The sequence below is a fragment of the Bufo bufo genome, chromosome 1 (assembly GCF_905171765.1).
Source record: "Bufo bufo chromosome 1, aBufBuf1.1, whole genome shotgun sequence".
NCBI classification, from domain to species: Eukaryota; Metazoa; Chordata; class Amphibia; order Anura; family Bufonidae; genus Bufo; species Bufo bufo.
In genome coordinates, this window is record NC_053389.1 from 184,876,529 (window position 1) to 184,897,775 (window position 21,247).

Consider the following 21,247-nt stretch of genomic DNA (forward strand, 5'->3'; position numbering starts at 1 on the left):
AAGGAGGTAAAATTCATTTGGGTGGTAAGTTGCATGACCGAGCAATAAACGGTGAAAGTAGTGTAGGTCAGAAGTGTAAAAAGTGGCCTGGTCTTTCAGGGTGTTTAAGCACTGGGGGCTGAAGTGGTTAAAAGCCAGCGGCAGGGAACATTTCCCTGTTTACACTGCGCACAGTGTTCAAGTGTTATCCGAGGTGAATATATCACTCACTCACGAACTGGATGACTATATCCCATCAAAGGGTTATTTGGGTGTGACTCTAGTTTTGTGGTATACCTACTAAAATGCCCATGCGGTCTCGATTATGTGGGCGAGACCACTCAACACGTCCGTGACCGCATAAGCAAACACAAATCCACAATCAGACTTGGACACACAATGTTGCCTATTCCATACCATTTTATCGAGAAAAAACATCAAATTTCGCAGTTACGGTTTCAAATACTGGAACAAACTGATCCACCCAGATGCAGCAGTAATTGGACTTTACGTTTAAAACAAAGAGAAGCCTATTGGATCCACAAACTTGGAACTCTGTCACCAAATGGTCTTAATCGTGAATGTGATTTTTTCATAAATGCATAGACTATCTTCATAATAATGTGAAACTAACACGTTCTTCATTTCTTTTTCAGACTTGTTGATATGTTTACTACATCTAGTGAGGGTGAGAACAATCCCCCACCCTTATCTTCCCTCTCTTAACCCCCCTTTTATTTACCCTATTTTTCCGCTCCCTCACCCTATACTTATAATCAGGAAATGTCTTTAGGGTACTTGACACACCATAACTTCTGATTTACAATCAGTTTTATGCATTAGATGTCGTGTACTCTCCTGTCGATTATGCATATATCTTGATTCAGTTATTAAACTTTTTAGTGATTTGTTTGATTATGCACTTTCTTAATTTTATTGTTTCACAAAAATCCAATCACTTATTGAATACATATTGTTTCATTTTAGATAATAGACCGCTGAGGAAGGCCTTGATAGGCCGAAACGTCCGGTCGCCAAATCTACTGTATGTGACTAATTTTCTTCTGAAATGTAACTGGATCATAAATCCCATGTGATGAAACACTAACAAATGCCATAAACTGCAGAAAAAAGAAGCCATGTGCCGCAATTCTCTATTATTTGGCTACGACTTACAAGTCCTTGCTGGCACTGGCAATAACAGTGTGCGGTGCTCTACCTCTGCAACACTGTATATACATAAGTCAAGGACCATTCTTTGTTCTGTGTGGTGGCGGATATGTGTGGGCTGGCATGAGGAAATTTAATTACACGTGGTCATCACAGGTGTTGAATTCCTCTGAGATCCATGCCTCATTAATTTTTAAAAATCTGAGGTAGTCCACACTCTCGTGAGCTAGGCGAGTACGCTTATCGGTCACGATCCCCCCTGCTGTGCTGAACATCCTTTCGGACAGGGCACTCAACGAGGGGCAAGCCAAGAGTTCCATGGCAAATTGTGCCAGCTCTGGCCACAAGTTAAGCCTGCACACTCAGTAGTCAAGGGGTTCATCGCTTCTCAGAGCGTCCACATCGGCCGTTAACCCAATGTAGTCGGACATCTGTCAGTCTAGGCCTTCCCTGAGACAGGATCCGGAGGACGGCTGTCGATGGGTTGGCTGCAAAAATGATCTCATATCCGAAGTGACCAACACATCTTCAAACCACCCTCTTTTTGCAGGCGGGGTAGGATTGGTACCCACACCTGTTTAGCTGTGGATGGAAATTCCTCTGCCAGGGCCCGCAACAGCAGAATGCAGCATCTCTCGCAACAAGGCCTGGAAATGCTGCATTCTGACAGCCCTCTGTGATGCTGGTAATATGTCCACCATTTTGTGTTTGTACCGGGGGTCTAAGTACGTTGCCCACTAGTACAGGTCCTTTACCTTAATGCTTTTTATACGGGGGTCCCTCTTCAAACACTGGAGCATGAAGGCCCCCATTTGCACTAAATTGGAAGCGGTGGAGTGCCCTGGCTCCCGCTGATGGCGCCCTTGCTGCGACTGACCACTTTGGTAATCTCATCAAATGACCGCAGAAGTCTGCATGCGTCGCGTATGCACAGCCACTGGCGCGGTGAAAAGAAACCAAGCTCCCCAGAACCTGTCCTGCAGCAGAGTTCGTACAGGTAGTCATTAATGGCACGTTTCTGCTGGAGCAGCCTATCAAGCATATACAAGGTTGAGTTCCAGCATGTCGGGCAGTCACAAATCAGACGTCTGATGGGAAAGTAGTGTTGCCGCTGAACGTCAGCAAGGCGAGCCATGGCCGTGTAAGATCTACTAAAATGGCCAGAGATTTTCCTGGCCTGCCGCAAGACGTCCTCGACCCTGGGGTATTTGGCAATGAATCGCTGCACGACTAAGTTCAGGACGTGTGCCATGCACGGCACGTGTGTTATTTTGCCCTGTTTCAACGCGCTCAGACGATTGGCACCGTTCTTGCACACCACTTTACCAACTGTCACTTTACCAACTGTCAAAATTAGTGCAGGACCGGTGTGGCTCTTGGCTTCCAGGCAGAACAGCTGCAGCACAACATGGCAACGTCTCACCTGGCACGTTGAATAGGTTCTGGGGAGCTTGGGCGGTGCAGTGGAAAAGGCGGTAGCAGCGTAAAAGGAGGAGTCAGCCGAGGAGGAGACGGAGGATGGAGTAGGAGGAGGAGATGAGGCAGGCCTGCATGCAATCCATGGCGGTAACACCAAATCCACACGGGTGCCACGGGTTACATGCTTGACAGCCATCAGAAGGTTCACCCAGTGGGCAGTAAAAGTTATGTGCCTTCCCTGCCTGAGTTTGCTAGACCACGTGTCTGTGGTCAGATGTATCTTGGCACCAACACTGTGTGCCAGATATATATTAACTTGCCACTAAACGTGGCTATATACTGTAGTTCAGGGATCCCCTTCTCTGAGAAATATTTCCTTCCGGGTACCTTCCATTGCGATGTGCCAATGGCCACAAATTTTCTAAAGGCCTCTGAGTCCACAAATTTATATGGCAGTAGTTGGCGGGCTAGCAGTTCTGACAAGCCAGCGGTCAGCCGTTGGGCAAGAGGATTATCCGGCGTCATAATTTTTTTACGCTCAAATATTTGGGCCATGTAAGTCTGCATTGTGCCAGATGAATGTGACAACGGCACGGTGGAAGGTGGAGTGGAGGACAAATGGGAGGAGAGAGAAGAAGGAGAAGAGACAGGACGTGGAGCGCCGGGAGTGTGGCTTTGTGGGTTCTGACGGCGTTGCTCCCACTGGGCTCGGTGATGGGAGGCCAGGTGCCTTCTTAGGGCAGTCGTCCCTAGGTAAGTGTTGGGCTTACCGAGACTTATGCGTTGACAGCTCAGGCTGCAGGTGGCAACATTATTATCAGCAGCTGACACGTTAAAAAAAGCCCACACTGCGGAGCCATGTGTTGGCGTCAAGGGAGCGCAAGATGTGACCGTGCATGGTGGATGGCTCGCTCCAGATACATTTGCAGTCTGATTTTTGCCTCCTGTGCACTGCAAATTCTTCCTGCTTCTCCTCCATCTCCTCCCTATCTCCTGCTCCGTCTCTCCCTCTGAACTCTCCTCCTCTTCCTCTCTTGTGGGCACCTACGTGACGTCCATTGACACGTCATCATCGTCACCTTCACCACCACTGACATTAGAGATCTCGGAGTAGGCAGCAACAGTAGGGACCACCCTCTTTGGGCTGATCTGGGTACTGTCGTTGGGTGGCGGCCGTTGCTAACTCCTCTTCCTCATCCAAGAATGGCTGCGCATTGGTACGGTCTGGGAATGGATGGGAAAATAATTCCTCTGACTCGAGTGGAGGGGCTATGATGTTGGTTGTGGTGGTATCTTTGGGGGTGCACACAGCAGAGAGTGAGGAGGGTGCAGATACAGAGGATGAAGAGGGTGCAGAAGCGGAAGGCTTCGGCCTGGTGCACTTGCCAACCCCTACCATCCCTGCAGAACGGTCTGCCTCTTCCTCTGCCTGTCATTTTCTAAATGACCCTCTGCCGAAGTCCATAGAGAAGAGCAGTATTTGGTGGAAAAAGGTATATACCAATAGCACCCGTCAATCAGTATTTAGTGAAAGAAGGCATATGGCACCCCTCAATCAGTATTTGGCGGAAACAGGTATATAGCACCCCTCAATCACTATTTGGCGGAAACAGGTATATGGCACCCCTCAATTAGTATTTTGTGGACGCAGGTGTATCACAGCCCTCAATCAGTATTTGGTGGAAGAAGGTATATAGCAATAAGCACCCCTCAATCAGTATTTTGTGGAATAAGGTGTATAGCACCCCTCAATCAGTATTTGGCGGAAACTGGTATATAGCACCCTTCAATCAGTATTTGGCGGAAACAGGAATATAGTACCCCTCAATCAGGATTTTGTGGAAGAAGTTATAATGCAGCCCTTAATCGGTATTTGGTGGAAAAAGGTATATACCAATAGCACCCGTCAATCAGTATTTAGTGGAAGAAGGCATATGGCACCCCTCAATCAGTATTTGGCAGAAACAGGTATATAGCACCCCTCAATAACTATTTGGCGGAAACAGGTATATGGCACCCCTCAATCAGTATTTTGTGGACGCAGGTGTATCACAGCCCTCAATCAGTATTTGGTGGAAGAAGGTATATAGCAATAGGCACCCCTCAATCAGTATTTTGTGGAATAAGGTGTATAGCACCCCTCAATCAGTATTTGGCGGAAACTGGTATATAGCACCCTTCAATCAGTATTTGGCGTAAACAGGAATATAGTACCCCTCAATCAGGATTTTGTGGAAGAAGGTATATAGTATACCTCAATCAGTATTTGGGGGAAACAGGTATATGGCACCCCTCAATCAGTATTTTGTGGAAGCAGGTGTATCGCAGCCATCAATCAGTATATATGGTGGAAGAAGGTATATAGAAATAGCACCCCTCAATCAGTATTTTGTGGACGCAGGTGTATCACAGCCCTCAATCAGTATTTGGTGGAAGAAGGTATATAGCAATAAGCACCCCTCAATCAGTATTTTGTGGAATAAGGTGTATAGCACCTCTCAATCAGTATTTGGCGGAAACTGGTATATAGCACCCTTAATCAGTATTTGGCGGAAACAGGAATATAGTACCCATCAATCAGGATTTTGTGGAAGAAGGTATATAGTATACCTCAATCAGTATTTGGGGGAAACAGGTATATGGCACCCCTCAATCAGTATTTTGTGGAAGCAGGTGTATCGCAGCCATCAATCAGTATATGGTGGAAGAAGGTATATAGCAATAGCACCCCTCAATCAGTATTTTGTGGAAGCAGGTGTATTGCAGCACTCAATCAGTATTTGGTGGAAGAAGGTATATAGCAATAGCACCCCTTAATCAGTATTTGGTGGAAAAAGGTATATAGCAATAGCACCTGTCAATCAGTATTTAGTGGAAGACGGTATATGGCACACCTCAATCAGTATTTGGCGAAAACAGGTATATAGCACCCCTCAATCAGTATTTGGCGAAAACAGGTATATAGCACCCCTCAATTAGTATTTGGTGGAAGCAGGTATATGGCACCCCTCAATCAGTATTTTGTGGAAGGAGGTGTATCGCAGCCCTCAATCAGTATTTGATGGAAGAAAGTATATAGCAACAGCACCCCTCAATCAGTATTTAGTGGAAGAAGGTATATGGCACCCCTCAATCAGTATTTGGCGGAAACAGGTATATAGCACCGCTCAATCAGTATTTGGCAGAAACAGGTATATAGCACCCCTTAATCAGTATTTGGCGGAAACAGGTATGTAGCACCCTTCAATCAGTATTTGGCGGAAACAGGTATATAGCCCCCCTCAATCAGTATTTTGTGGAAGCAGATGTATCACACCCCTCAATCAGTATTTTGTGGAAGAAGGTATATGGCACCCCTCAATCAGTATTTGGCGCAAACTGGTATATAGCACCCCCTCAATCAGTATTTGGCGGAAACAGGTATATAGCACCCCTCAATCAGGATTTTGTGGAAGAAAGTATATCGTATCCCTCAATCATTTTTGTTTGGGGCACCAGGTATATCACACCCGTTGCAATTAGTTACTCCAATAGCGTTTGTCCCTCTATCTAGCTGCAGTATCGCAGCAGAACCGCACATAACCACTGCACAATACAAATACACTATAATATAATTTCTATATTATAAGTATATCACACCCCTCTATATCACACCTATCGATAGCACACCTATAACAGTTAAAAGGACTTTTGTGGCCCTATTAGCTAGCGTTTGGTGTCCCTAACTATCCCTGTTCCAAAATGCAACCTCTCCCTACGCTGGCAAAACACATAATATAAAATGGCTGCCAGATCGAGTTCTGTTATAGGGTTGGGGTTGTGTCCATGTGCTGAAACGTCTCAATTAGCTGTCCAGTCCCACCTGATTGATGTGTCATGGGTCAAAGTTCGGAGCTATGCAAAAAAATATGGCACGTGCGAATAACGCCATATGTTTGCATGTTCGGCGAAATGCGAACGAGCAAAGTTCGACATGAAACGACCGCCAGGCGAACAGCAAGGCCATCTCTATTCATTACCTGATTGTTGGGTCAACAGCTGAACTTTCTTCTGGCCTGTATAAAAAAAGAGTATATATTGTTACATTTATAGGGATTAGTGTTGATCGCGAATATTCTAATCCCAAATTTTTATCGCGAATATCGGCACTTCGAAAATTCGCGAAGATGTAGAGTATAGTGCTATATATTCGTAATTGCGAATATTCTAGATTTTTTTTTTCATCGGTAACCTCCCTTCTTGCTTGTGGGCCAATGAGAAGGCTGCAATATCTTGGTCTAAACTTAGCAACATCCCTAGCAACCAATAGGACAGTTGCCTACCCCTTTACTATATAAGAAACTTCCCAGCAGCCATTTTCTGCTGTTTTTATTGCAGTTCTGAGAGAGAGAGAGAGAGAGAGAGAGAGAGAGAGAGAGAGAGCAGTGACATTACTGTGCTCTGTACTTTCATCTTTATCCTATTCCTTATCCAATTACATTAGATAGTTAGTTAGTTCATATATACAGGGGCGTTGCTAGGGTCTCAAAAGATCCAGGGCCCAAGCCCCAATGCATATTGCTCAATTCTCTAAGTCGACCAACCGACCCCAACCCCCCACCCCCGCAAACACTAGCACTGAAGACATTTTACTGTACTTACTATACAGCTATATAGTAACAAAGGCCAGCTTCTGCTCGGACCTCCTGTCACCGCCAGATCTCTGAGAAGTTCTGACAGACGTTCTTCAGTACCTCTTGCATGATGTTCTTTTGTTTTGGTTTCGTTTTGTCATCTCTTCTCCCTCTCCCAGCTGTCATCTATTAGCAGTGATTGCCTCCCTTTATATCCCCTCCCATACTGCCTCACTTTGCGGTTTATACTACTTCCTGGATTGTGCTCACTGCTAGATGCTGCAACTGCTGGTTCCTCAGATAAGTCTATTCCTTTATTTGTGTTTTTCTGTTGGCTTGATTCTAGGTGACCCTGACTCCCTCCGTATTGAGTGCAGGGAGCCGGTGGTCGTGTCCCCTCACTATTATAGGGTTTTCAGGTGTCACTCAGTCTAGATAGTCTTTTCTATCAAAGATCTTTGCATGGGCTGAGCAGTCAGGGAGAGCTCTAGGGCTTTTATAGGGCTCACCCATATGTTCCTTAGTTTGGGATCAAGTCAGTCGGATCTTTATTTGTGACTTATAGTTTTCTGCAACACCATCCGTGACACCTCCGGGGCACAGATGGTGCAGGACTGCACTCCCACAGCAATAAATGTAAGCGATTTCCAGCCACCGGTATTGGTAAAATCCATTCAACTTTATTTTTTCTCCATTAAAAGCAGTTACAAAAGATAAATACGAAACAGGCCTCACATCTCCCTGACGAGTTTCGGGTACACGCTTGTAGCACCCTTAATCATAGAGTCAATGTGACTCACATCCCCTCCATGATGGTGTAAGACATGATGAGAGACTGCTGAGATATGGCGGAATGTGTTTATGTTTTTATTGTCATCTCTGATTGCATCCGACAAATGCCGTCTAATCCTAATTTTAGGGGCCAGATGTACACCTTACATATTGGAGTTGGCAAGTTTTGCAGGTAATCAGGTAAACCACACCATATGTGTTACAGTTAATATATTGTTTGTTCATATATGTTTGGTTCTCTGTGCAAGAAGTAAAGTCTTTTGATACGTGAATAACAGAGCAGTAGGTGCAGACATTGTGGCCACATTTATATGTACCTTTATGTTGTAACCAAGTTTTATTTTTGCCAGTGCTGTTATCTTTAAATAAACTGGGGGATAAAGTATTACCCAATGTCTTTGCTCGTCTCGCTACACACTGAATTCCCATACTGACTACTTCAGCAAAACCTTGGTCCATTTGAAGAATGTTTTTTCATAATTTGACAAACTTTGTTGTATTGTGGACTATATGGGGTTGAAAACACCACTCTGTTTCTATCCTGTGATTTCCCTTTGGGTGTGTCCACAGTTCTGTCTCTCTGACTAACCTATACAGCTACACATACCTCTCACATCCAGGGCCTCCCAGGTGACATCTCCTCTGATGTAGATCTTCTCTGTCATCATCTTCTCCATTCAGTCTGGAAAACTTCTCTCAGCAGCCTCATCTCTGCAGAGTGTGACACATGGACATCTTAGGTTCCTCACTTTTCTGTACCCCCAAATACTATTCTGAAGAAAAATGAGTGCCATACAAATAATCTTCCCCACAGTAATAGTGTTCCTCATAGTCCCACCAATAGTAATTCCCTTCTAGAATGCCCTCCTTAGTAATACTGCCCCCTACAGTGATAGTGCTCCCCAAGAATGCCTCCATTAGCAGAATAGCCATCCAGTATTAATAATACCCTCACAGAGCCCCAGTAGAAATAAGGCCCCCTGTTGTTCCCCCAGTGGTAATAAAGCTCTCTACAAACGCTCAGTAGTAATAAGGCCCCGCTATTGCTCCCCCAGTAGTAATAAAGCTATCTACAGACCCCTCAGTAGTAATAAGGCCTCCATAGTGCTCTTAGTAGAAATAATGTGGATCTATAAGTCCCTCCTATAGAGCCCCCAGTAGTAATAAGAATGCCTAATGTCCACTGGATTTAAAATACCCCTACAGTCCCCCCAGTATTTATAATACCCCCTACTGGTTTAATGCCTCTACAGTACCCCCAGTATTTATATCACCCCCTACTGTTATAATGATCGCCCTGAAGTGCCCCAAGTATTTATATTGCCCCCTACTGTTATAATGCTCGCCCTGACACACTCCCAGTATTTATAATGCTCCCCGCAGTGCCCCCTGTAGTTATATTCCTCCATTTAGTGTCCTCAGAAATTCCTCATCCCCTCCACCATACAGTCCCATATAAATAACATTATTTCCCTCCCTCCGCCATAGAGTCCCATGTAAATACCATCACACTATCTCTCCTGCCCCTCCAATATACAGTCCCATATAAATAAAATCACCCACTCCCCAGCTGCCTTCAACATACAGTCCTATGTAAAGAACATCACCCACTCCCCAGCTGCCTTCAACATACAGTCCTGTGTAAAGAACATCACCCCCTCCCCAGCCGCCTTCAACATACAGTCCCATGTAAATAACATCACCCCCTCAATATTCAGTCCCATGTAAATAACATCCCTCCCTCCCCCAGATACCTTCAACATACCATCCCATATAAATAACACTACCCCTAAACATTCAGTACCATGTAAATAATATCACTCCCTCCCACAGCCACCTTCAACATATAATGTAAATAACATCACCCTGCCCCAGCCACCTCCAACATGCATTCACATGTAAATAACATCACCCCCTCAACTTTCAGTCCCAGGTAAATAACATCACTCCACCCCACCCCACTGTCCCATTTAAATAACTTATTTCCCTTCAGCCCTAACATACAGTCCCAGTTAAATAACTATAACTCCCAGAATGCCTCTCCCTTCACTTACCTCTCCTCATGTAGCAGACCTCACCATAGCTTCTTCCCAGAACTTCTCTTCACTGCTGAGCCGTCCTCTCCTGCACTGATCACATGATGGTGACATCATCGCAGGTCCCTTTCAGCTACTGCATTTAGAACTAATCACATGACCTGTGATGTCAACACAAGTCCTTCAGCTGTTGCAGGGCATTAGATTCAATTGTATTGCCGTCCTGAGGAGTGCAATACAGTTGTATCTAGCAGGTAGGCAGGGCATTCAGGGCCTGAGACAAAACATCAGGGGCCCAGGCCCCAAATGTCATAACCTAGCAACGCCCCTGCATATATATAAGACAGATAGTTAGTGGGAGATAGTCAGTGTAGGTTAGATAGTGATATAGTGTAGCTGATAGGTTCCAGTGCAGGGTGTTAGGTAGTGTGATAGGAATTACTGTTTCTCTGCTGTCCATACATACATGCTACAGAAATAGTGCTGTGATGTCACAACAATACTTAATGCACCAATCAGTAATATCTACTCAGACCTGATAAAATGTGAAGTTGCGTGTATTGCGCAAAAAATGCGCGCATCATTAGTGCCGGTTTTCGCAATCGCGAAAATAATAATTGGAGATCACAAATTCTAGAATTTGTGAATTTATTGCGAATATTATGCTAAAAATTAGCGAAATATCACAAAGACAAATATTGCCTATGTCGCTCATCATTAATAGGGATAATTAATGTGGTTGTCTAGTTTACAAGAGCCACAATAAAATTCTTACAGTGATATCACTACCCCATACTTCTTTTTAGGGTTTTACCCCTCCATACCTGACCTGTGCTGATCGTGTAGTGGAGCTTCTGGAAAATGCACCATATATGTTAAGATTACCCTCTAATGTGTCCATTCTGGATAAAGATTTTTGAGTCTTTCCTTGACAGACTCTCCGTCTTTTTAGACACTTTAACATCCACCGGCACTATCAATACTTGACATTGGAAACCCACTACTGCACCGTTAAGAATGGGTAGGTAAACATAGAAGATTGATGGAAGAAAAAGACCACCTGGTCCATCGAGTCTGCCTTTATGTTATTTCTTTTTTTTATCTTAGGATAGATGTTTATCCCAGGCATGTTTAAATTTACTTACTGTAGATTTCCCAACCACATCTACTGGAAGTTTATAACAAGCTTCAACTACTCTTTCGGTAAAATAAAATTTCCTGACATTGCTCCGTCCTGATCTTATTCACAGCTCTGATAACTAAGGACATCAGAAATCCCAGTCGATCACTAGTGTCATTTACTTAACCACCTCAGCCCCCAGTGCTTAAACACCCTGAAAGACCAGGCCACTTTTTACACTTCTGACCTACACTACTTTCACCGTTTATTGCTCGGTCATGCAACTTGCCACTCAAATGAATTTTACCTCCTTTTCTTCTCACTAATAGAGCTTTCATTTGGTGGTATTTCTTTGCTGCTGACATTTTTACTTTTTTTGTTATTAATCGAAATTTAACGATTTTTTTGCAAAAAAATGACATTTTTCACTTTCAGTTGTCAAATTTTGCAAAAAAAAACGACATCCATATATAAATTTTGCTCTAAATTTATTGTTCTACATGTCTTTGATAAACAAAAAATGTTTGGGTAAAAAAAAAAATGGTTTGGGTAAAAGTTATAGCGTTTACAAACTATGGTACAAAAATGTGAATTTCCGCTTTTTGAAGCAGCTCTGACTTTCTGAGCACCTGTCATGTTTCCTGAGGTTCTACAATGCCCAGACAGTACAAACACCCCACAAATGACCCCATTTCGGAAAGTACACACCCTAAGGTATTCGCTGATGGGCATAGTGAGTTCATAGAACTTTTTATTTTTTGTCACAAGTTAGCGGAAAATGATGATTTTTTATTTTTTATTTTTTTTTTCTTACAAAGTCTCATATTCCACTAACTTGTGACAAAAAATAAAAAGTTCTATGAACTCACTATGCCCATCAGCGAATACCTTGGGGTCTCTTCTTTCCAAAATGGGGTCACTTGTGGGGTAGTTATACTGCCCTGGTATTCTAGGGGCCCAAATGTGTGGTAAGGAGTTTGAAATCAAATTCTGTAAAAAATGACCTGTGAAATCCGAAAGGTGCTCTTTGGAATATGGGCCCCTTTGCCCACCTAGGCTGCAAAAAAGTGTCACACATCTGGTATCTCCGTACTCAGGAGAAGGTGGGGAATGTGTTTTGGGGTGTCATTTTATATATACCCATGCTGGGTGAGAGAAATATCTTGGCAAAAGACAACTTTTCCCATTTTTTTATACAAAGTTGGCATTTGACCAAGATATTTATCTCACCCAGCATGGGTATATGTAAAAAGACACCCCAAAACACATTCCTCAACTTCTCCTGAGTACGGAGATACCAGATGTGTGACACTTTTTTGCAGCCTAGGTGGGCAAAGGGGCCCATATTCCAAAGAGCACCTTTCGGATTTCACAGGTCATTTTTTACAGAATTTGATTTCAAACTCCTTACCACACATTTGGGCCCCTAGAATGCCAGGGCAGTATAACTACCCCACAAGTGACCCCATTTTGGAAAGAAGACACCCCAAGGTATTCCGTGAGGGGCATGGCGAGTTCCTAGAATTTTTTATTTTTTGTCACAAGTTAGTGGAAAATGATGATTTTTTTTTTTTTCCATACAAAGTCTCATATTCCACTAACTTGTGACAAAAAATAAAAACTTCCATGAACTCACTATGCCCATCAGCGAATACCTTGGGGTCTCTTCTTTCCAAAATGGGGTCACTTGTGGGGTAGTTATACTGCCCTGGCATTCTAGGGGCCCAAATGTGTGGTAAGGAGTTTGAAATCAAATTCAGTAAAAAATGACCTGTGAAATCCGAAAGGTGCTCTTTGGAATGTGGGCCCCTTTGCCCACCTAGGCTGCAAAAAAGTGTCACACATCTGGTATCTCCGTACTCAGGAGAAGTTGAGGAATGTGTTTTGTGGTGTCTTTTTACATATACCCATGCTGGGTGAGATAAATATCTTGGTCAAATGCCAACTTTGTATAAAAAAATGGAAAAAGTTGTCTTTTGCCAAGATATTTCTCTCACCCAGCATGGGTATATGTAAAATGACACCCCAAAACACATTCCCCACCTTCTCCTGAGTACGGAGATACCAGATGTGTGACACTTTTTTGCAGCCTAGGTGGGCAAAGGGGCCCATATTCCAAAGAGCACCTTTCGGATTTCACAGGTCATTTTTTACAGAATTTGATTTCAAACTCCTTACCACACATTTGGGCCCCTAGAATGCCAGGGCAGTATAACTACCCCACAAGTGACCCCATTTTGGAAAGAAGAGACCCCAAGGTATTCGCTGATGGGCATAGTGAGTTCATGTAAGTTTTTATTTTTTGTCACAAGTTAGTGGAATATGAGACTTTGTATGGAAAAAAATAAAATAAAAAATCATCATTTTCCACTAACTTGTGACAAAAATAAAAAATTCCAGGAACTTGCCATGCCCCTCATGGAATACCTTGGGGTGTCTTCTTTCCAAAATGGGGTCACTTGTGGGGTAGTTATACTGCCCTGGCATTTTCCAGGGGCCCTAATGTGTGGTAAGTAGGTAAATGACCTGTGAAATCCGAAAGGTGCTCTTTGGAATGTGGGCCCCTTTGCCCACCTAGGCTGCAAAAAAGTGTCACACATCTGGTATCTCCGTACTCAGAAGGTGGGGAATGTGTTTTGTGGTGTCATTTTACATATACCCATGCTGGGTGAGAGAAATATCTTGGCAAAAGACAACTTTTCCCATTTTTTTATACAAAGTTGGCATTTGACCAAGATATTTATCTCACCCAGCATGGGTATATGTAAAAAGACACCCCAAAACACATTCCTCAACTTCTCCTGAATACAGAGATACCAGATGTGTGACACTTTTTTGCAGCCTAGGTGGGCAAAGGGGCCCAAATTCCTTTTAGGAGGGCATTTTTAGACATTTGGATACCAGACTTCTTCTCACGCTTTGGGGCCCCTAAAATGCCAGGGCAGTATAAATACCCCACATGTGACCCCATTTTGGAAAGAAGACACCCCAAGGTATTCAATGAGGGGCATGGCGAGTTCATTGAAAAAAAAAAAATTTGGCACAAGTTAGCGGAAATTGATTTTTTTGATTTTGTTCTCACAAAGTCTCCCTTTCCGCTAACTTGGGACAAAAATTTCAATCTTTCATGGACTCAATATGCCCCTCAGCGAATACCTTGGGGTGTCTTCTTTCCAAAATGGTGTTATTTGTGGGGTGTTTGTACTGCCCTGGCATTTGAGGGTCTCCGCAATCATTACATGTATGCCCAGCATTAGGAGTTTCTGCTATTGTCCTTATATTGAGCATACGGGTAATGAGATTTTTTTTTTCCGTTCAGCCTCTGGGCTGAAAGAAAAAAATGAACGGCACAGATTTCTTCATTCGCATCGATCAATGTGGATGAAAAAATCTCTGCCAAAAAAAGAAAAAGGAGGGGAAAGGCGTCTGCCAGGACATAGGAGCTCCGCCCAACATCCATACCCACTTCAGCTCGTATGCCCTGGCAAACCAGATTTCTCCATTCACATCAATCGATGTGGATAAATAAATCATTGCCGGGATTTTTTTTTTTATATATACAAAGTGTTTGCCAAAGTATATGAACACCGCCACCTCCTCAGCTCATATGCCTCGGCAAACATATCTTTTACTGCAGAGGAGAAATCTCGTCTTGCAGCGCCGCATACACCGACTTGCGTGTAATCTGACAGCAGCGCAATGCTTCTGTCCGAATGCACATCAGTGCTGCAGCTAGTCGATCGGTTGGTCCACCTGAAAGGTAAAAAAAACAAAACAAAAAAGAAAAAACCAGGCCGCAAAGCAATAACTTTATTAACTTTAGAATAGAACATATTAACTTTTTTTAACTTTTTTAACTTTTTTACTTACCGGTAATTTTTTTTTTGTTTAGTTTTTTTTACCTTTATAGAACAAACCTCTCCTTCCCCATGGGACAATGTGCAAAGCGCAAATCGCCCAAAGATGTGGCGAAGTACGTTATGCACTTTATCCCAGGTGAAAGGAGAGGTTTGCAGCAGCTGAGAGTAAAAGGGCCCTAATAGCCCTGTGTGCCTGTCCTGTGAGATGCAATCCCTATGCTAGGTGTACCTGTGTGTGGTACTTCCGGAAACACTCACCAAAGCATAGGGCAGGGTGGTCAGGACAGTCAGGACAGAAATAGCGGGTGTCACGCCTTATTCCACTCCTGCTACAGACACGACATCTTTTTCGGGGTGACGGTTGGGTTGAGGTACCAGGAACGACACTGGGGAAATGTCGCTCGTGTAGACGGCTAACTACACTGGTGGATGGGGCCACGGAACCTCCTGGGTAAAGGAGGTTCTCGATGATCTCTTCCTGGAATTTGAGGAAGGATCCTGTTCTCCCAGCCTTACTGTAGAGAACAAAACTATTGTAGAGCGCCAATTGAATTAAATATACAGACACCTTCTTATACCAGCGTCTGGTTCTGCGGGAAACTAAATACGGAGACAACATCTGGTCATTGAAGTCCACCCCTCCCATGAGCGCATTATAGTCGTGGACACAGAGGGGCTTTTCAATGACACGGGTTGCTCGCTCAATTTGGATTGTCGTGTCTGCGTGAATGGAGGAGAGCATGTAAACGTCACGCTTGTCTCTCCATTTCACCGTGAGCAGTTCTTCGTTACACAAGGCAGCCCTCTCCCCCCCTTGCAAGACGGGTGGTTACAAGCCGTTGGGGGAAGCCCACGCGACTAGTTCGCGCGGTGCCACAGGCGCAAATCCGTTCTAGAAACAAATGCCTAAAGAGGGCCACACTTGTGTAAAAATTGTCCACATAAAGATGGTACCCCTTGCCGAATAAGGGTGACACCAAGTCCCAGACTGTCTTCCCACTGCTCCCCAGGTAGTCAGGGCAACCGACCGGCTCCAGGGTCTGATCTTTTCCCTCATAGATCCGAAATTTGTGGGTATAGCCTGTGGCCCTTTCACAGAGCTTATACAATTTGACCCCATACCGGGCACGCTTGCTTGGGATGTACTGTTTGAAGCCAAGGCGCCCGGTAAAATGTATTAGGGACTCGTCTACGCAGATGTTTTGCTCGGGGGTATACAAATCTGCAAATTTCTGGTTAAAATGGTCTATGAGGGGCCGAATTTTGTGGAGCCGGTCAAAAGCTGGGTGGCCTCTGGGACGGGAGGTGGTGTTGTCGCTAAAATGCAGGAAACGAAGGATGGCCTCAAATCGTGCCCTGGACATAGCAGCAGAGAACATGGGCATGTGATGAATCGGGTGCGTTGACCAATATGACCGCAATTCATGCTTTTTTGTCAGGCCCATGTTGAGGAGAAGGCCCAAAAAAATTTTAAGTTCGGAAACTTGGACTGGTTTCCACCGGAAAGGCTGGGCATAAAAGCTTCCCGGGTTGGCGGATATAAATTGTGTGGCATACTGGTTGGTCTCTGCCACGACTAAGTCCAAGAGCTCCGCAGTCAAGAACAGCTCAAAAAATCCCAGGGCCGAACCGATTTGAGCCGTCTCAACCCGAACTCCAGACTGGGCGGTGAAAGGGGGAACTACAGGTGCGGCTGAAGTTGGTGACTGCCAATCAGGGTTTGCCAGCACCTCAGGGATTCTAGGGGCTCTACGGGCCTGTCTGTGCGGTGGCTGCGACGGGGTAACTAGTGCACGTGCCACCGTACCAGCTTCAACTGCCCTTCTGGTGCTCGCCACGTCACCATGTTGTACGGCAGTGCTGGTACTAGGTCCAGGGAGGGCTGCGCTGCTGGTGTATGCCTCACCACGTGATCCGGCAGCGACAGCCCCACTCTGCTGCTCTTGAAGCGGATCCTGCATAACCTGTGGTCTAGCGACACAGGGCCGGGTACGCCTGGTGCTGCCAGGGACCTCCACCTCCTCGTCCGAACTTTGGGTCAGAGAGCCACTGCTTTCCACAGGTTCATATTCTGACCCGCTAGATTCATCAGATGAGGGTTCCCACTCCTCATCCGACTGGGTCAGAATCCTGTAGGCCTCTTCAGAAGAATACCCCCTGTTTGACATTTTGGACTACTAAATTTAGGGGTATTCCCTGAGACTACCCAAGAAAAAAAGCAAGCCTGTCTTACAAAGGGGAGGCTAGCGAAGTACCGGAGGCCGCTGCGGTTGATAAAAAATATCAAAACTGATTTTTTTATCGCCGCAGTGCGTGTAAAATGAATGTGCAGTGATCAAAAAATATATATTTTTTGTCACTGCGGTGGGGCGGGCGTGGGTGAACGCACGTGTGGGCGACCGATCAGGCCTGATCGGGCAAACACTGCGTTTTGGGTGGAGGGCGAACTAAAGTGACACTAATACTATTATAGATCTGACCGTGATCAGTTTTGATCACTTACAGATACTATAAAAGTACAAATGCTGATTAGCGATACGCTATTCAGCGAATAAAAGTGACTGCGGTGCGGTGGGCTGGGCGCTAACTGACGCTAACTACCTAACCAAGGGGCCTAAACTATCCCTAAAACCTAACAGCCAATACTAGTGAAAAAAAAAAAGTGACAGTTTACACTGATCACTTTTTTCCCTTTCACTGGTGATTGACAGGGGCGATCAAAGGGGTGATCAAAGGGTTAATTGGGGTGCAGGGGGGTGATCAGGGGCTACAGTGAAGTGTTTGGTGTACTTACAGTTCAGTCTGCTTCTCTGCTGGATCCAACCGACGAAAAGGACCAGCAGAGGAGCAGAGAAGCCATATAACAGATCATATTTACTAATATGATCTGTTATATGGCCAGTGATTGGATTTTTTAAAAATCGCCAGCCTGCCAGCCAATGATCGTTGCTGGCAGGCTGGTGACGAACTTCTTCTTTGAATTTTGCCGGCCCGCGATGCGCATGCGCGGGCCGGCTTGGAGCGAAATCTCGCGTCTCGCGAGATGACGCGTATATGCGTGATTGTGCGCAGCGCTGCCACCTCCGGAACGCGAATCTGCGTACAGCGGTCCGGAGGTGGTTAAAAATAAATCACAGAGCATCTTCACCAGTGTAAAATGTAACCTTTAATAATGTTCATTAAAATACCCCTATACGTGTGAATAAGAATTTATTTGGGCTGAGAAGAATTGTGACCCCTTTAGAGAAGTACCTAACACAGTGAGAATACCACCACACGGCATGTGACACAATTGCGACGTGGCTGTGCTGTGGTTTAGTACTGGGCGTAGCTGACTCCTGTTTAACTTATGAGAATCTCACTATTTAATCGGTCTGCATTGTTAATGGCCACACAGCACCAACAATATCGTGCGGCCATTAACAATGCAGGCTGAGTAAACAGTGTGGTCCTCATTAGTTAAATTGCAACCGTGAAGTGTCTGAGGCGTGTGGTCATACCCTGAAATCCATACATGTGTAGCTATACATGGTCCTCTTCAAGTGAAGAGACTGAGGTTAGTGCAGTACCAGACATAGTCACGCATGTATGGACGTCTCTGTGACTCTCGGTTAAAGGCACTTTGCGGATTGTGCTGCGACTTCATCCAGTCCAATATGTGGCAATGGCCGCATTGCTACACAGCGATAAAGGTCGTGCAACCTTATGGCGGGGGAAAAAAAATGGAGGTATTTGTAATATATAATGATTAGCATGACAAAAACAACTTTTTTCCCCTAATGATTTCATACCCTTGGCAAGGAGCAGTACATAGCTACTCTAATGGTTTTGTTACTTATTTGCTGTGTTAATAGTTTTCCGTTTACTCTGGTAATGAGTTCTAGCCACACAGTAATTTCCTCCGGGAGAAGATAAATTATTTGAGCAGATGATCATCCCATTCATGGGGCCAGATATTGCCATTCATTTTACCTGAATACAGTTTTGTCAATATTTATTACTGGAGCACCTGCCCAGATGCCCTGGATTAAGATGGACACCAAAGCTGCTTATCCATTAGCCGAGGACAGCTCAGTCCTAGTGGACTTAGCTTCCTGTAAATCATGCCTCATATTGCTGGAACAGGGAGCAAATCTACTTCCCAGCTCCATAGAGCTTACTAAGCGAGGCTGCACTGAACCCTTCCAGCTATTCTACCATGAGAGCAAACATGCGTCCATTGAAAATATACAACTTTCTGTCCATCTATGAAGATACACATGCAAGGACCAATAAGAGCCAGAAGGGATTGGGGCCTGTGCGTGACAAAAGGCAGGCATTGGGGAGGGGGTCCTGTTAGATGTCTCAGTTACATAACAAAAAGTGATACCATGTCTTAAGCAGAGTACAGCTGAAAATGTTAGTATGTTAGTTGTATCTGTGATCTTAACCACTGGGCTAGACAGGTTTATGTCCTTAAAGCAGATAGTAGCTAGGTTTTACTATACCCAGGGCGAAGATTCATATCACTGCCCTAGGCCTGTGTCTAAATTACCTGGCTAAGGCACCCAACACTCTGGGCACATGCTGCACCTGCCCTAGCTGCACCCTTGCATAATACAGTGTTGTGGCGCTTTATAATGGGGGATGCCATATGGGTTTGAGCTAATAGATACCTGCAGTGTGTCCATGTCAGGAGAAGAAAGAAAGAGTTCCTGCTTCGGCGCTCCAAAACCACTTGAGCCGGTCTTTTAAAAAGAGATTCTTCTTTATTAAATAAAAAACGCATGCGACAACAACGTGTTTCAGGGAATCTTAAGTCCCCTTCATCAGGTTGAAAGAGTACAACTGTGTCACGATAGTGTAAGAACTTAAATACTATGTATTTAATACTATAAATACGATGTATTTAAGTTCTTACACTATCGGGACACAGTTGTACTCTTTCAACCTGATGAAGGGGACTTAAGATTCCCTGAAACACGTTGTTGTCACATGCGCTTTTTATTTAATAAAGAAGAATCTCTTTTTAAAAGACCGGCTCAAGTGGTTTTGGAGCGCCGAAGCAGGAACTCTTTCTTTCTCCTCAAACGATCCTCCAGAGGGACTGGACATCTTTTCTGAGGAACCCCATACCCTGCGGCAGCACACCCAAGAACCGGATCTTATTTATCAAGCCCTCAATAGAGTTACGCCTATTCTACCGTAACCATACAAGGTGAGCCTTAAATTTGCTCTATTTGATCAACCAGTGTGAACATACTACCCTATTGTGTGCCATCTTTATAAAGCTTTAGGCACGTAAAAAACCATGTCAGGAGAAGGGAAACCTCTCTCCAATAAGAAGTATCAAAATCATAATGATACATTAGATTTTGACATACTGTACAGTGGCAAAAGGCTGTACAGTCTGTAAGGTAATACTCCAGTTTTATTTGCAAAATCATGCTCCCATTTGCCACCGCATGTGGCCGAAGCTTTGGCCATACGTGGACACGTCTTCCCATACCCTAAGGATACGGACCACATGGCGGACCACAAGACATGACCTGTTGGGGTTCCTTAACGACTGGATTCTCAAGCACCAATCTAAACCAGTGAAAACATACTCAATGAAATGCATGCTATTGTAATTAGTCCTAATGGAAAGATAAAATATTACTTACATTTCCATCCCCCACAATGAATTAGGAACTCCAGAATCCTAAGACATCTGCTAACAATAAACACGGAGTCTGAGATGAGATATAAATGAGCACATTCAAGGCAGGGTATAAGTAGCCCTGGCTGTCAGGTTCCAGAGGACGCAGGCTGAAGAACGCTATGCTTGAATTAGTCTTTCTGAAGACTGGTATAGAGGGAGGGAGGGACACAGTGCATGTATAATCTTCCCACAGGCATGGACATCAGTAAATTGGGATTCTCATAATCAGCTTTATTAGCTTGGCTTATTAGCCTGGTCACACAACAGACGTCTATGACATGGCTAAAAACCTGCAATGTAATAGACAGTGAAAAAATAGGTTATGGAACTAATAAAAGATGTATGAAATGTCTCAAAATGCTTCCCGTTTTTAACATTCAGGTCTCTTTTGAAGAAAATAGAATGCCAGCAAACCTAGGTCCACCTCAAAGACAATTTACTACTAACATGCCAGTCTGTATGTCAGTGGCAGTTGTCAGACTGGACATATTTACACTTTAGATACATATCTCCTGAGTTTTTGAGATTACGCTCACAAATATGGACCAATGTCTCCTTTTTATGCATGTGGCATT

The 21,247-nt window shown here is 44.4% G+C and overlaps 1 protein-coding gene across 1 annotated transcript in view; it reads right to left on the bottom strand.

Moving 5' to 3' along the window:
* Positions 1-20,784, bottom strand: part of LOC120986899 (tubby protein homolog) — an 88,916-nt gene extending 68,132 nt beyond the window's left edge. Inside the window, exons 1-2 of the mRNA XM_040415582.1 lie at positions 20,635-20,784; positions 6,588-6,623 (exon numbers count right to left, since the gene is read on the bottom strand). Of these exons, the coding sequence (XP_040271516.1) occupies positions 6,588-6,623; positions 20,635-20,642 (44 nt within the window). The 5' untranslated portion in view covers positions 20,643-20,784. The remainder of the gene's footprint in view (positions 1-6,587; positions 6,624-20,634) is intronic.
* Positions 20,785-21,247: the final 463 nt, after the last annotated feature.